Source organism: Mesoplodon bidens (assembly GCF_964165515.1).
Source record: "Mesoplodon bidens genome assembly, chromosome: 7".
NCBI lineage: Eukaryota > Metazoa > Chordata > Mammalia > Artiodactyla > Ziphiidae > Mesoplodon > Mesoplodon bidens.
Window position 1 is genome coordinate 8,460,706 of NC_138164.1, and position 17,158 is coordinate 8,477,863.

The following is a 17,158-nucleotide window of genomic DNA, read 5'->3' on the forward strand; positions in this document are numbered from 1 at the left end:
GCCCAGGCCTCATCTCCCTCCCTGGACAATTCCAGGAAGTGGGAGCCAACCCCTGCATGGCCAGCTGAGGGCTCTCTGGAGTGACTTCATAGAGAAGGGGCCTGGCCCTGGCTACTGGCTTCCATGAGCCCACCTGCTGGCCTGCACTCACATCTCTCATGGCTGAGCTGGGCCTGAGGCCGCCTGGGGGCTCCTGCACGTGGCCCGGCTGAAGTGTCTCCTACCTGTACACAGCTCGCTTGTCAGCCTCCAGCTGGGCCTGGGGGTCGATGGGGGCGCTGGGTACAGGTGTGCTGGCAGCAGCCGAGGGTGCGGAGATGTGGACAGCCTGGGCCTTAGAGGGGGCCTGAGCGGTCGCCGTCATCTGCAGAGACAGAGAGGAGGCGTGGGTTAGTAGGGCCAGGACCGCTGGTTCCCCGGCTGGAACTGTGAGGTCCACCTCATCCTGTGGGGTGATAAGAGAACGTGTATGAGAGAAATGTGAGGGTATAATGAGCGTCCATTTGTACATATGCTGCAGTGGGAAGAAAGCTGGTGTTTCCTCAAATGAGAAAATTCTGGGGAACGATTTAGGACCATCCAAAATCAGGTGGTGCGGAAGTGAGCTCACTTTAAAAGCGACCTAGAGGGGCTAGGGGCCTAGATGGGGAGGGTGGGAGGGAGGCTCGAGAGGGAGGGGATATGGGGATGTATGTATACATTCAGCTGGTTCACTTTGTTGTACAGCAGAAACTAACGCAACATTGTAAAGCAATTATACTCCAGTAAAGATGTAAAAAAATAAAATAAAAGTGATGGTTCTTAATGCAAATTAAGGTGGTGGCCTCTGGCCAGAAGCAGAAAAAAACAGAATGATGAACCCTTTAAATTGTGCTTATGAGTCCCTTGGGCTGTACTGGGCAGTGTTAGGTTTGATTTGATGACTTTGGAGAACAGGAAAAAAACAGCTGAGTCAGTTCTCAACTGGGCAGAGGTTTATCCCATTTAACACAAGCCAGAGGTAACTTTTAATGGTTTTGACTGACAATTGAGTGTTTTGCAAATTTGGTTTACCTGGGCCCTTGAAGATAAGCAGGCTGTAGTGGACAATGAACAGATTTCTGTTCTTAGCCGTAACAAATATTTAGGGTAGTAGTTCTCCTCCTATGTTACATGTTTTTGAAGGTGCCCCGGGGGCCCCGAGTTTGTGCCCATCAGAGCCCCTTTGAAAAATATATTCTACATTGGACTTTCCGTATAAGGTTTCATTTAAAGAAATGGTTAAATGGCTTTTAAATTTTGGGTAACCATCGTAACAGAACTTAATGCTTTTACATTTTATTTTCCTTAAATGGATCCCTGAAATGTCACGTGGGGTGACATGCCTCAACTATTGCTTTCCTCCAACCGGCCCACACAGCCTGACAGGTCTCACCCACTGTGTTCTTGGACTTGACACCCTTGTCTACCTCCCGAGCTAATACATTGTTCACACCTTCATCCCCGGCACCCAACTGACACAGACTGGATGCTTAGTGTTTGCTTAGAAAATGAATGAGGGAATAAACAAGTGAACACACCTTGAAAGAATCGTATATTTTACAGCTGGAAAGTTTATCATATGATCTAGGTCCCTGCTTTCTGGAAGGAAGAGTACTGTCCTTCCACGAATACCAGCACAAAACACTTGCTGTCTCATTTTCTTCATTAGATCTCTGTTCACGGGCCACATCTTCACAGTGAAATAGAGTCCCTCTGCCCCTGCTATCCCCTTACTCTGCCTTATTTCACAGCCCTTATTATGACTATATATTTCATAGCCCTTATCATGACCAGATACTATATATCTACTTGCTAAGTTATTTTCTCTCCCACCTCCAACTCAAATGTAAGCTCAAAGAGGGCTGGTTAACAGTTGTGTTCCTAGGGTCTAGAATAGCCTGGCACTAGTCAATGCTCAACAAATATTTGTTAAATGAATGAATTAACGAGTGATGGATGGTAAATAAAATTGAGACTATAAAAGAAATATACTGTATCCCCATCATTTTTTGTTAGGAAGAAATATCCTTGTCACTGTTAGCTGAGCTGGGGGAACTTTCCCAAACTCAGTGCTAGACAGAGCATCATGGTACCTGGAGGCCAGGAAGGTACCATGCTTGACTCTTACTGTCTCCTGTTAATAGCTTTTTGACTTTGAGCAAATCCCTCAACTTCCCTAAGTTCCTCCTTTTCAGCAGTAAGCTAACTGCTGTCCTTTTAGGATTCATGAGTACTAAAGAGGTGCTATAAGGAAGAAAGTAGAAACAAATGCTGTTCTAATTTTCAAAATACAGAAATAAGGTGCAATCAGACAAACTAAGTATACTTCTCATCTTCACATTGACCTGGGCTAGTTTCTTTCATTCACCAATGCAACTGATTATTTTTCCCAATACTTCTCAAGTCGCCACCATGTCCTAGGCACTGGGGTGACGAGGATGAATGCCTGCTATGATGGAGCCCAGTTCTGGGTTTAACACGACTACTGAACTGGAAGATCAGGAAAATGGTAGACAGTTTCATTTACATGGTGTAAAGGACCTCAGCAAGGTACCTCCCATGATATCCTCGTGGAAAACATGGAGCGACGTGGTCTGGTGGACAACTGTGTGGATTAGGAAGCTACACCCAAAGGAAGACAATTAAAGGAGAGATGTAAGAGGGAGGAGGGCTTCTAGGAGATGCCACCTGCCTTCTCCTCAACTCTCTTCTTCAATATTTTTTATCAGTGATTTAGAGGATGTCTGAAGCAACGCTCAACAAACTTATGGGTGACATGAAACCGCGATCCAAACGATCTTCACAGATTTTGGCAGCGTGCTAAGTCTAATAAGATTAATTCTTGTCTAATAAGTTGGAATTTAACACTTCCAACACTTCGGCCAAAAAAAAAAATCGATAATATAAGTGTAGAAGAGGAGAGACTTCGTTTAGCAGCACGTTTTAGTTGATGGAAGGCTCAGTATGTCCACGGTGTACTGTGTCTGTCAAACAAACAAACAAACGAAACCCCCGAACTGATGCTGTGTGAGGACCCATCAGCAGAGGCGCAGCTCACACAGAGCTTCCAGCCCCACCTACTAAGCTGAGACAGGTGCAGGTAAGTACACTCAGAGGAGAGTGGCCCAGGCTGCTCAAGGGATTCTGAGGAATATTTGCAGGAATCTGCAATGTTAAGGAAGATCTGGGGGATGGGAGGGAGATGGAGGGACGTGAGAGCCCCCTTTGAATATATGAATGAGGGATTAGATTGTGTCAGTTCTGTTCTGTATGCCCTAAAGCGTCAAACTACAACCGATGCATTAAATCTGTAAAATGCGGAGACAGATTTGGGCTCAACCCAAATAGTCAATTTCCAAGCCTCTGAGTTCTCCAAGGCTGAGATGGGCTGCCTCCCGGAAGTGGTGAGTTTTCACTGGTGCAGGGGCCAAGCAGAGACTCCCGCGGAGGCGATGGACGCTCTCTAGCTGGGTGGGCTGGCGTAGGTGACATCTGAAGTCCCTTCTAACAGTGACAGGCTCAGACGCCGTGAGGGTACTTTCATGACCACTGCCCACCCCCAGGGTTGGTGTGGGGCTCAGATTAGATGACGTACGGTGTGTAAAAGTGCTCTGGAAACTCCCCATATGGAGGGGTGGTTGTAGTTCTTCAATACGAGATTTCCAGCACGTGCATCTTTCATAAAGCAATGCACAGCTACATGCATGGCTCGTTTAAGGGTAAAATACAGGGTAGGCTGGTGTGCTCTGCTCTGATCAGTCCACTAAGGGTGAATTTCCTTGTGTCCTTGAAGGAATCCACAAGGGGTTTCTATGCAGATGAGCTTCTAGGAGTGGGAGGACTGAGGGGAGGGGCTCCTTTTCCTCTCACCTCCCCTTTCTAGGCAGGACTTTGGGGGAAGGTGTGGCCAAAAGCCTGGCTGGGGCCCAGAGGAAAGTGTAAAGTCTGTCATACAGAGTGAAGTAAGTCAGAAAGAGAAAGACAAATACCATATGCTAACACATATATATGGAATCTAAGAAACAAACAAACAAAAAGGTCATGAAGAACCTAGGGGTAAGATGAGAATAAAGACACAGACCTACTAGAGAATGGACTTGAGGATATGGGGAGGGGGAAGGGTATGCTGTGACAAAGTGAGAGAGTGGCATGGACATATATACACTACCAAACGTAAAATAGATAGTTAGTGGGAAGCAGCCGCATAGCACAGGGAGATCAGCTCGGTGCTTTGTGACCACCTAGAGGGGAGGGATAGGGAGGGTGGGAGGGAGGAAGACACAAGAGGGAAGAGATATGGGAACATATGTATATGTATAACTGGTTCACTTTGTTCTAAAGCAGAAACTAACACACCATTGTGAAGCAGTTATACTCCAATAAAGATGTTAAAAAAAAAAAAAAGCGGTCACTTGTCAGCATCCCAAGAGGTCCCAACTGAGAGGCTGTTATTGGGGCTCAGAGAGCAGGGACAGGGGAGAAGTGAGCAGAGCTGGCCTGAGGAGGACGATGATTGAAATTTATTTAGCTCCTGGGGGCCAATTCAGCAAACTCTGCATTTCCTCCAGGTTTGGAGAATGTTTATCTTCAAATAGATTTCTTCTTCTAGCCAGAGACACCCATTTCTCAAGAACTGGAGCTCGGAGAGGCCCGCAGCTGTCCCAGGGCCCGGGAGCAGGGGGATGAGGGTGTCGGGTGGTGAGGTTTTGGGGGAAGGTTCTAGGCCTAAAGAATAGAAGCGGGGGGAGAGGCTGGACAGACGGAGGGCAGAGATCCCTTGCTCTGGCCTAGGAAGGCCAACTGAGAAATTTTCAGGCATTTTGCAAGCCGGTTGATATGATATCGATAGCTTGAAGCTGACCATAGTGGGAGTAATTACACCACAGAAACTGTCAAATGCTGCAAATCAAGTCCTCTTTCTAACCCCCAACCAGAGAGCTGGTTGTTAAACATTTATCAGCACACCACTAGTGTCAGAGTTTCTCTCCAAGTAACTTTCTCCTATTCTCCTCGATCTGGCACACGAAGAAACTACACTCTATGAGGCCACTTGGTGTGCCCACAGCTGGTCCCAGACCCGGAGCCTTCCTCCAAGGACGGCACTGGACATCCTACCCAGGCAGGCTGTGAGGCTTGATTAAGAGAACAGGATGATGACTAGCGGGTGGGGAAGGGTGGCAGCATTCCCCGGGAGGGCCTGCCTGCTGGGAGCTGCGGTGCTGGGTCCAGAACCTACACAGGGTCCTTGCCGTCCTCCTGCCTCCCATAGGTGCTCTAACTACTGGGCTCTTCTCTATCATCCAGCTGGAACCAGCCCTGCATTCAGCTGGGAGCAAAAGGGCCCTGTCCAGATTCTCAGTTTGTGACACCTTGAGATGAAAGTTTCTGATGCCCCGCAGGGGCTGAGAGATCCAGCCTCTCCGACAGTCTAGTCTGGCCATGAATATGAGCAGGGGATGCTGTGTGGTGTGGTTTACAAGGTGCTCACCTGCCTACCTAGTCGCCCTCGCTGACACTGGAACGCCCCACGGATGCTTTCCTTCCTGCTAAGGATTGCCCTTTCCCAGCTGTACAGGAGAGTGGCACGTTGTGTTTCAACAAGCTAATGAAGTCTCTCCCTGGGGGTTCACGTCCAACAGGGATCCCATGCAACGGGTTGGGGGCACTCCCATTTTACACATAAGAAAACAGAAGCCACTGCAGCAGAGAAATTGCTGGAGACCACAGACAGTTTCTGCCGAGGTTGAGACCGGAACCAAGGGCTTTCTGACTAAATCACACTGCGGGAGTGATCGTATTTAATTAACTTTTCTTTGAAGAGGAGAATAGGAAGACTTTCCCCCTGGGTGGAAAGGGGCAGGAGAGGAAGGGCACTAGCGTCAGATGGAGTGTCACTCCCCAGCATCACGCTCTGGGTCTCCCTCCAGCCCACCTATCCTGTTGCCGGCCCCCATCTCCCCAGCCCCCAACAGACCTCACAGATCAGCTCCCCAAACACTGGTTGTGCCAGAAACGGTGCTTCCGGTGGAACCCAAGTAGGAAGAGCAGGGTGGTTTGTTAATTGACGGTGGCTCAGTGCTACTGTGTTCACGTCCCTGACCGCGCAGGGCTTCAAGCTTCAGGGCGCACGGACCTGCAGCGGCCGCCTTCCGCCAGCTGCCACGGAGAGCTCCTCCCTTCTGCTCCTGGGAGGTGGGAGCAGGTGGCTCAGATGGGGGACACTGCCAGGGTCTTTCTAGCGCCCCAGGGAGGGAGTGTGCATGAGACACTGGCATCAGATAGAACGGATTCCCGCCTTTGCCACTCGCTGCTAGCCGACCTTGGACATGCAACCTTGCCTTTCCGGGTTTCAGTTTGCTCATCTGTGAAATGGCACTGACGCTCCCGACCTCTCACCACTGTCGTGAGGATGGCTGTCTCCTTCAGTGGATGTGGCTGAGCATCAGCTACGGGTCAGGGCCCTCTGCTCTGGGCTTCCAGGCCCTGAGGACACCATTCAGCCACGTCTGCCCACTTGCCTCTCCCCCCACTAGATTGTGGGATCCTGGAGGGCAGGGACCACATCTGTTGTAGCCCCAGTTGCAGCCCCAGAGTCTGAGACAGAGTGTCCACAGCACCTACGGGATGCAGGGATGACTGGTGTGGCGTGGGTGGGCCTTCCCATCCATTGATACCTTTTCAGCTGCAGATTGACCTTCTTGACCCTGCATGCCTCAGGCCACAACAGAGAAGTCACAGTCCCCGACCGCATATTTATTGGGAGTGGTGGGCATCCAGCCCAGAGCTGGTCAATCTTTCTGATCCAGGGTCCTCATCTATACATTGGGAGTAGTCATACATAAGGTGCAGGGTAGTTCGCATTAAATGAGATACTGTATGCAGAGCAGCGGGCCTTCATAGGTACTCAGCTATGGTGGGTACCGTTAACATAATCCCTGCAGCCAGCAGCCTGCGGCCCACACTCCAGTTGGCCACTTTTGCTTCCACTACCTGCGCTGCCCTGGGAGTCCTGACCCTGCTGAAGGAACCCTCTCTCCCATAAGCACCCAGAGAAGTGGGCGAGGCGTGGGCCCCGGCATAGGGAGAGGGGCCGTGGTATCGTGGAAGGAGACATTACCCATCACTAGCGATGTCACCTCGGACAAATGATTCAGTTCCTCTGAGCCTCAGTTTCCCTCTCAGGTAAAAATGGAGCTAATAATACCTCTTGCCAGGCCTACAGTGACTATATGTGAGGGTACATTATTGCGCACCCTGGAGGCTCAGTGAATCTTGGTTTCTAAGCATTTTTAATGCTTCTTTTTGCTAGCCCTGTCCTCTGAATCCAAACCCCACTGCCTGTCCACACCCGGCCCCAGACACCCTGGCACCTACACCTCCCATGTCCCCCTGCGTACACCTGTCCCCCTGCAGCAGCCCTGCTCTTTACGACACGTACATCCATGCACCTCCCACGGGTCCTTTCTGCAAACCCTGGGCAACCTAGGTCTGCACCTTGCCAGCATGACTCAGCACAGACACCCCTCCTAAGGGGACACCCCCTCTTATGACCTGGCAGGTGCGGGTTGCCCATCCCTAGAGCCGGCCCACCAGGCCAGGGAAGCCTTGTGTTCTGAGAACGTGGGGGGCTGCACAGGCCCTGCCCACTAGGGGCCGCTGAGGCTCCAACAGGGCTGGGCTGGGCTGGGCCTGCCGGCGGGGGTGGGGGGTGGGGGGGCCTGACGCTCCCTGCAGGGCCAGGGCAAGCCAGTAGGGCCAGATCTGGTTTCCTCGCAACCAGGACAGAGTCCAAGGACCTGGGATGAGGTCAGGTTTGGCCTATTTGAAGCTATTTAGTAAATATCAGTTTTGGCCTGAACAGGTGGGGGGCACAACGGATGGTTTTTGGGGGAGGGCACAGCCCACAGGGCGCCCCAGGCCGGGACCTGCTCACGGGCTCAGCCTTGTCTCTGGTATAGCACCCCACCCCTTGCCTGCACCCCAGCAGACCCTCCTGCGTGTGGGTGCCTGAACCCGCCCGATGCTTTACATCTTTATGCCTTTGCATCCGGGGCTGCCTAAGCAGGACATGTCCCTGCCTCCCCACCCCGCCCCCCCCAACCCCCATCACATGCAAACCTACCCCTCTTTCAAGACTCGGCTGGAGGGAGCATCAGCTCTCCCAGGAAGGCTTTCCCAATCCTCCACACCCCCCGCCCAGGTAGCCTGGACCCCTGCCTTATCTGCCTGTGAGTCAAACCTTAAACCCCGTAACACTTCGGGCCCTCATTGTCTGTCTCCCTGAGTGGACTGGATTCCCAGCTCCCGTCATCATGCCTGGCTCCCATGGAGTCCCAGCATGTTTGTTAAATGACTGCATGAACGACTGGATGAGGAAATGAGAGAGTGATGTGTTAAAAGGCTCAGGGACCCAGAATGGAGAGGAGTCAACCACGGCTCCTCCAAACACCCCCCAACCCAGCCAGCCCAGGGACAGGAAGGGCTGGAGGCAGAGAAGCGCAGCCCGATTTCGCTGAAAGAGCTCCTGGAACAGCAGGCCCGGGTCACCTGCATTCTCATCCCAGGACCGACCAGATAGAATAAACCACAGGAAAGTTACTTCGTGGTGTAAAATGGGGGTCCTAAGCACTCAATTAACTTAAAAGGGTTTGTAGGCGGTGGTTTACAAAATGAGGCTTGAAAATGTTTGCCACCCTGCCTGCACTTCTGGGGGTTGCTGACCCGTGGCTAAAGGGACGAAGGCTGTGGACTGGGATCCAAGTCTTTCACCTCCCAGCTTCGTGCATTTTCCTGGGCACTGTCTGCCCCCCATCTTTCCCATCCATCTCTGGAGGACCCCTCGCTTGTATAAGAGTCCCACACCAGTGAGTTCCAGTATGTTTGTGTAAGTGTGTAAGGGAGTGTGTTTACAGCTAGAAACACATACTTGATATGCCTATTGTGTTCCCAATACAAAGGACAGTAATTAAAGTTCAATCCAATCTTGGCTACTGGAGACGTACAGAAGATAGAGTGAAAAAATCAATGTCAGGGTCATGGGTGAAAGAAAGCTGGAAAACACCATTGTACTTTTCATACCCACACTCTCAACAACCCGGTGAGGCAGGGAGGGCAGAAGTGATTCCCATTTTACCGATGCAGAATGGCCCCAAATAAGCTCCCTTAGGGCGGGAACTATTAATTCTGTGTCCCCGGCACGTGGCACAGGGTCTGCAAGACCCACAGAAAGCACCTGATGTTTATGAAATGGCTGAGTGAATGAAAGAAATAGTGCTGTAATTACTTGTCCAAATTTGTATAATTCATCAGCAGTGCAGTGGGATAGGCCTGGATTCCTGAATTTCTACCGCACTGAGTTGAGTCAGCCCACGCTTCCTCCTCCAGACCACAGACTCCAAAGACAACACGCACCGCACCGAGGGCCGTGCTCACCCATCCCCCTCCTGCCCGGCTACGCAGGCACCAGAGCTCCTAGGAGATCAACCAGAAAGGGGGGCAAAGCGGGTTCCAGCTCCTTAGGCCTGCTGCTGATGGATCACCTGTTCCTGATTTATTTTAAGCTTTGTCTACTTGGGCCATTAACTATTTTTGTAGCTGTTTAAAGCACTCATCCTGCTTGGAGGCAAGAAGATAGACAATAAAATGTCTGTGGTTTTTTTTGGTAAATGTAAGAATTCAGGTAGGAAGTTCATCAAATAAAAACCCTAAACAAGGCCATGAGAGCGAGTGTTTCTTCTAGCAAAGTCCTGTTCCTAGTCCACTGTCTCCTAAATGAGGCATAAGGCCCCACAGTCAGACCCAAAGGCTATTTTTGCCTTTGCCACGCTGAAGAATCCAGGTCTGGAGTGAGCTGGAGTTGAGGGACACGTCCAGTTTAAACACATGGGTGGCCCAAGCAGGCCAGAGAGAGAGGTTACTGTGCACAGAGAGAAGAAAGGCCCAGCAGAAAATAAAAAAGAAAGAGAAGAGTCCGTTTTGATGAGTCAAAGTGAGGGAAGGCAGGTCACCCATAGCGTCCCTGGGGTGTTGGCCCCAGGGGCAGAGGGAGCCGTCAATCACAGCCACAGAAAAGGCTTAGGGGGACTCTCAAAGCTGTGGAATTAACTCTATTACTGCAGAGCCAATGCGCCTCACCAGCAGCTGAGCAGGAGGCCCTTCGAGGCAGGGGGCTCCAGCCCTTAAAGGGATGAGAGGAATGTAAAGTGTGAAAACATCTGAACCCGCTTCTGCCCGTCCCAGCTGCATGGCCTGGAAAGGGGGGCGGGATTCACAGCCAGGGGCCCCAGCCCCCTCCCCCTCCCCCTCCGGTTAATGAAACCAGCATGGGGATCCTAATAACTGATCAAAGCCCATCCAGCTTCCCCAGATGTCTGCTCCCCTGGCTCCGTGCAGAGGGGGAATGATGCCGGGACAGGGAGGGAAAGAAGGCACTCAGAGGGCAAGAGAGACGGGTCTGACCTCCCCCCGGCACAGCTGGCCCAGCCTTAGCCTTCCTGGTACAAGATGGGTATCTCCAAGCACAGCGTCCTGCGGTCCTGAACACCGTTCTCCTGGCTCTGAGGGGTGCAGGAGGATGCGGGGGGACGGAGGGTCCCAAGCAAGCGCTTGACTTCCTTCTGAAGTGAGCTTCCCATACTGGTCCTGAACTGAGAGTTTTGCCTTTCTTGCCTCCCTCTGGTCAATAAGGAGGCTGCATCCTTGGTGAATTGCCAGAACCCTTTTAATATCACCTATCATTAAGCCATGCTATGTAAGCACCCAGCTACTTGCCTAGCAGTTGGTTCCTAATCCAAACTGCGAACTGAGTGCCCACATTCACAGGGGGCTGTGCCTAGTGGCTCAGACTGGATCCCACTAGGATTTCTGCTTTCTAGTCAAATGCTCACGCGGCCAACATGCTGGGGACACGCAGACAGAGGAACACTAAGCGCTGAATACATACACGTATAGACCAGATAAAATGTTTGTCTTGCCTAGAAGCCAAGGGCAAAGGTATTTGTGGAACAGCAGGTATGTGTCTGTGTGTGTGGAAGAGTAGGGGGAGGTTACTGATAGCAGTTTGTGCATGTTGTGCGGAGGGGGGTGTTTAAGGTGAGGGTAGGGAAGCTGCCTTCTCCAGTAAACCTAACAGTTTCCTAAAATTGCTGGTGGAGCTACAGAGGGAGAACTCTGCTTGGTGCGTGGTGTTGCCCATGGAGTGTTACAGGAAATGGGAGAACCTGAATGACATTTCAGAGGTGGAGAGAGTGCATGGACGACGTGAGAGGGTGGTGGTGTTACCACGGACATTCTGGGAAGGAGACTGGAGTGGCACTTGCCGGGAGAGGGGGACAATAGCAGAGGATCCCATCAGGATCAGGGGAGGCGCACTGGGGTGGTGAGAGGAGGGATTGGGAAAATCCAGGTGACAGATGGCCCGGCTGAGGCAGAGATGCAAAGGAACGGAAGAGTGATGTAGGCACTGAATGGAGGGACCACACGCCTAGCTCATATCCAGGTCTCCCTGGAGACAATGTTTTCACTAAACTATCATCGTAGAATTCCCATAGTCCCCGCGACTTGCCCTACCTCTTGGGGCATAAAGTGAGGGTCTGGATCAAGGACTCAGGTGCATCATGCCGGAATTGAGGTACAGGAGGTGGACAGCAGAGGGCGCTGTGACTGATAGTATTTAACAGGGAGCCACCGGAAGGAGGAAGCAGGCCACAGGAAGGGCTCCAGTGGGTTGTTGCTTCTGTATTTTCTAAACTTACGATCTGCCTTTAGTGTACAATAAACACAGAGTGACATCCTTACAAGTAATCATGGAGTGTCCCCAGGGACGGACTGGAACAGAACTGAGGGGCCAGAAGCTGCTTAGCTGTCATACCACTTGGCTTGTGCCCAAATAGCACAGGGCCATAACCATTAATGCTTCTGGACTAAAATGGGAAGAAGAAAAAGCCTCCTTCATTTTTAATAACTTTATTCCCCAAACTTCAAAAATGAAATTGCCAAGTTAAGAACTTGCCTTGAAAAAAATTCTAATTTATTATAAAGAAGGTCCGGGGCTTGGGAATTTTTTAATGCAGATTCCTAATTTTCCAAAGTGAGATTCTCCTGTGCATTTGAATAGATTATGCTCGGTATTGCTAGCCCTTAGCACAACGGGAACATTATTAAAACGACTGCATGGGTCTCAGAGGAAGGGCCCTGCTTCTCCCTTCCTTTTTCATTTTGGGGACTTTGTAGCAGAGACTGTCCATTTCTACCCGTGGCAGAAACCGGGTTTCTGAGGAGGTGATAAAGAGATGTGCTCAGCAGTCCAGGCCTTGATGAAGCAAGTCATACTGGGTCCAAAAGTAATGAGATTAGACCTGAAGGAATGAAGAGGAAGCGGGGGATCCCCTCCAGAGAGCCCCGTTTAGGAAGTGATTCCCCTGTGTGCCTGGCCCACACTCCTACTGGGCCGGGCTTTCCTGAGAACACTGAGTGTCAAAGAGCGGCTGATTCGCCAGGACGATGAGCTTCGCCTGAGAAGCGGGGCTCAGCCTCTGACAGCACAAAGGGAAGAAGGCAGGAGGAAGAGCAAGTTCCCCAGCAGAAAATTCGCATGGAAGACATTCCCATGTGGCAGCCACTCCTAGAAGCCCCAAAGAGTGGGGAGAAGGGTGCCCCGAAAGCCAGCTGGCCTCCAAGTCTAGCACTCTGGAGAGAACAGCCCTTCCCCGTGAGTCAGAAGACTCTGCCCTGCAGACCTCTCCCACGTCCTCCGCCCCGCCCATCCCGTCCATGCCCTCAGTTCTCCCCATGATCCCCCCCATCCTGGTCAGTTTCCTTGGGAACCAGTATGGCTCAAGGAAGGCCCATGGGAATCTAGCCACAGCCTAGCGGACTAGCCGAGGCCATAAAGACCCCAGGCCTTGGCCTGGTCACTTTACCATGGACACTGAGACTTCATTCCTGGACCGCTGGGGTTACAGGGAGATGTGTGGCATCCCCGGAACAAATTATTCCTTGGCTGTATATGTGAGTATTTTCGATGGGGAGGTTCTGGTGGCTCCTCAGGGAAGAGAGCCTTGGGACAGCCCCTGCGCTGGGCTTCTGCTCTGAGGTCTTGGATGGGGGACTGGAGCCTTCCTTCCTCCCCCAAAAGGCTAGAGCACCACAGTGGTGGCTTCCGGGGGTGCTGAGCGCCTTAGGGCTGCAATCCCACCTCCCCACCTCCCTCGGCAGCTGGGATGGATGACTCCTCAGCTGTACGCTGAGAGTTAAATTAGGTTTCTCTACTTCACTGCACCCGGATCAGCATTTTTGGACAACACAGGCCCTCGCTGCAGCTCTCCTGCTAATGCCCACCAACCCCAAACTTCTCCCAGCTGTCCAGGAAGGCAAAACAGGGGGTGGGGCCGGAGGCAGAGAGGCAGCCGCCACCAGCTGTGCCAATCCAGTGCTCTCTGACCTCTTGGCCCTACCCTGGTCTGTCCCTGAGCCTTGGGGATGGGAGTGTGGGCCTTGGCACCTACCACCTGCTAAACACAGGCAGTGTCCCGGTTGCCATCCCCCAGTCCCACTGTGGAGCTCGGGGAGCAGCATCCAGCTGCAGAAGAAATGGAGCTGATGTTCCAGCCTCTTCATCAGTACCCCAGGTTCCCCAACACTGCCTGAGCAGACAGCAGATGGGTCTGGTCTACTGAGCAAGGATGGTGCTTGTCCCCCATTATGGCCCTTACGTTCCTAGGTCTCCACTGGTCCAGGCCGACTTGGTGCTGATTACAGAGGGCAAGGCCCTGACACAGCTGCACACCTGGAAGCTTTCAAACAGAGGAACTGTACAAATGCCAAGTCCAACCCAACGTCGTTTGTGGAGAGCTCCTGACGTGAACAGAGGGTCTGCTGAAGCTGAGGTCAGGGTGGGGAGGGCCCAGGAAGGAGCACGGAGTTGAAACGTGGGAGCGGGGTCGGGGGTGGGACAAAAGGACATGTGCTCAAAGGTCAGTGCTTCTGCACTTATACAGGGGTAGGAGTCAGTGGGGGTCCGCGTGCCGGGCACCCCATAAAGCGGTCATTTCACGGGTGGATAACGGGATGGATAGGGCAGCACCGTATGCTCACACCAGGCCGCGGGGGTCAGGGCCACAGGACCTCAAGTGATGCACCCTGGGTCTGCGTCTTCGTGTCCTTTCCATACGGCACAGAGCTTCCCTGTTGTCAGGAGAAAGGCTGTGTCTGAAACCCTAAAGAGCGAGGGATAGCAGAGCAGGGCGAAGACCGGCGATGGAGAAAGAATGAGAATGACGGCCTGGCACACAGTAGGGGCTCACTGCACATTTGTGAAATGAATGAAGGAATATTCTAGCTGGCTGCATTTCACATTATAGGTCCTCAATTAATAATAATTGAGAAAATAGGGAAGTGCGAAGGTGGAGGCTTCTGTGAACGCACAGCCTCACGATGAACTCTGAGTCTCAAAGAACCAAGCGTGGAGGGAAGGCGTGCACGTGGGAGCAAAGATCAGAAGTGACTGGTCTCAAGGACTGCCAGAGAGCAACCCACAGAAGCTGGGCCAGGCTTCCAGAGGAGGAGAGAAGAGAACAGCAAGACAGGGTGGCCTGCAGGAGGTGCAGCCAGCCTGGGAGTCTCAGAAGAGCTTGGGCGGGGTCTGCCGTGTCTGAGCTGAGGGATGGAAACTGGGAACCCGAGGAAAGGATGGGAGAGTGTAGAGAAACAGTCCTGGCCTTTTTCTGGATAAAAGCTGACAGAGTCCTGAAGAGAAGGGAGATTCCTCCAACAGGCAGGCAGAGACCAGTGACGAGGGCGATCTGGCAGAGGAAACCTCTGATCAAGAGTTTTCCCCAAACGCTCTAGAGGCAGACTTGATTTACCTGTACCTGGGTCTCCCCGAGTGAGGGGTTCAGTGTGTCTGTCTGACGTCTGCTCTGAGCAGTGAGCGGGGGTGGGAGTGGGTGGCACAGGACCATGACTAGGTGCAGCACCCTGGGGTGCCACGGTCCTCCATGCCGGTGACGGCTCCTCAGGTGGGATCTGAACCCAGGGCGTTGCCAAGTGCGTGACTCCCTTCAGGGGTCTGGCTTCGCCGGGCTCTCTCAGAGAGGCGCCCCAGGCCGGGCAGGGGAAGAGCTGAGGGAGGCCTGGCCCTGCCCTCCGCCCCCGGAAGGCCACCACACCCCTCCCGGCGGTCAGTCGCACTCACCTGTGGGCTGTCCTGGTAGGGAGGGGGAGGGACATTCTGCGTGGCCATCATCGTCAGAGCGGGGGCTGGGGAGGCATGTTGCATCATGGGATGGATTCACATGGAGGATCTGTGGCGGGAGAAACGGGGCCGCACCGTTAATAGCTGAGCGCAGGGAGCCCCAGGGACCAGCGGCTGGACGTGCTCCCAGGCTGGGCCACCAGGACTGACTGGATACAGCAAGGGCTGGAAGCCCTTTGTGGGGGACGAACGAGAGTTAAGGGGAGAAGCCTGGGTGGGGTGAGGCTTGCTGCGCTCCGCTGACTTGCAAGAAACACTGTTCACATCACATGTAAAACAACCTGTGCACCCGCACCCCTGCTTTGTTCAGTACCAGCTCTGGCCTGGGGGGGTGGCGGGACTTGGCTGGTGGCAGCTCAGGGGGGTTGGCGGCCATGAGGGCACCCCACGGTCAAGGGTGCTTTCCCTTCCCCAGGCCTCCCGGAGCTGCCACCTGCACCCTCGGGGCAGAAGCCTCAGCCCTCACGGTTCCAGATCCCCCCTCCCTGTCCCCAGGGTCTGCCAGCACCACACTAACCCCCCAGGTGTGCTCACGACGCCCCCTAGTGGTGGAGAGGGACGTGGGGGCGCTGGTTCCTCCTCAGACTCGAGGGTGGAGCAAGTACCCTAGGGCGACCACCGGGAGGTGTTCCAGGAAGGGAAGGAGGTCGGGAACAGGGACCACGGCCACACAGACGTGCCTGCACATTCTCTTGGAAGACTTTCCTTGGCCTTGGTTCAACCCAGAGTTCAACCACACGTGGGGCCAGAAGAGCCGCCCGAAGCAAATGGTCCTCTTACGGAGGCGGAGACAGAGGCCAAGAGGAGAGAAGTGTGTGTGTTTGGGGGGGAGGGGAGTGCCGGGGAAGCCGGGATGGACCCAAGCTCTCCAGACTCCCCGTTCCGTCTGCTCTACTGTACCAACCCCCACCCCACCCCATCACCCGTAAGCGAGCTGCCCCCATTGGCCTCAAGGTCTCTTCTTGAATCGCAAGGTGGTGCGTAAGTGGAGACAGCCTGGCAGTGCCACCCAAGGAAACAGAATGCTGAGAGAGCTGTTTAGCTGCAGGAGATGCCCTGAAATATTTAGAGCTGGAAACCACGGCTAATTGCCTGATACAGGAGGGTGCTGATGAGCGGGCAACATTTGAGAGTATGACAGTCAGACCATCCCTCTCCTTCCTTCCTCTCCCTGGGGACCTTGGGGCTCCGTCCTCTTCCCACCTGATGTCCTCCCACCACACCCTCCCCAGGGTCTTCCAAAATGTTCACATACCTGAATTCTGTGGGAGTTTGAGGGAGTCAAAGGGAGGGTCTCCAGGACCCTATGTGGAGTGTGTGTGTGTGTGTGTGTGTGTGTGTGTGTGTGTGTGTGTGTCTTGTGTTGGTTCTTTTTCAGGAAGAGGTGGACAGATCAGCTCTGGCTGACCCAAGTCTCCGAAGTACCAGGTGTGCTTTGACCTGAAGTGCACATGTGAAAGCACTGGAAATCCAGACATTCACTCAACGAATGTTTAAGAACTGTGCTGGGGTGGGGAGACAGATGAGAGGAGGCAAGGCCTTCCCCCCAGGGAGGGAGGTGATGGTCCAGCGGGAGAGAAGAAAGTGAACAGAGGTTTCCATGGAGAAGGCACAGGGGGGGACGCCTTTTCCTGTGCTGAAACGCCGAGACTGCAGGTAATTCCTCTTTGCCCCACCGCTACCCCTACCTCGCCCACCCGGGCCTCACTTCAGAAGATGGGCCGGGGCTTCCCTGGTGGCGCAGTGGTTGAGAGTCCGCCTGCCAATGCAGGGGACACGGGTTCGTGCCCCGGTCCGGGAAGATCCCACATGCCGCGGAGCGGCTAGGCCCATGAGCCATGGCCAATGGGCCTGCGCGTCCGGAGCCTGTGCTCCGCAACAGGA

The 17,158-nt window shown here is 53.3% G+C and overlaps 1 protein-coding gene across 2 annotated transcripts in view; it reads right to left on the reverse strand.

The window, feature by feature from the left end:
- The window catches only part of PKNOX2 (PBX/knotted 1 homeobox 2), a 257,472-nt gene that overhangs the window by 61,400 nt on the left and 178,914 nt on the right, over positions 1-17,158 (reverse strand). For both annotated transcript variants that reach the window (XM_081239903.1, XM_081239902.1), the window contains 2 exons: positions 15,215-15,323; positions 225-364 (listed from right to left, as the gene is read on the reverse strand). In XM_081239903.1, coding sequence (XP_081096029.1) covers positions 225-364; positions 15,215-15,301 — 227 coding nt within the window. In that variant the 5' untranslated portion in view covers positions 15,302-15,323. The remainder of the gene's footprint in view (positions 1-224; positions 365-15,214; positions 15,324-17,158) is intronic.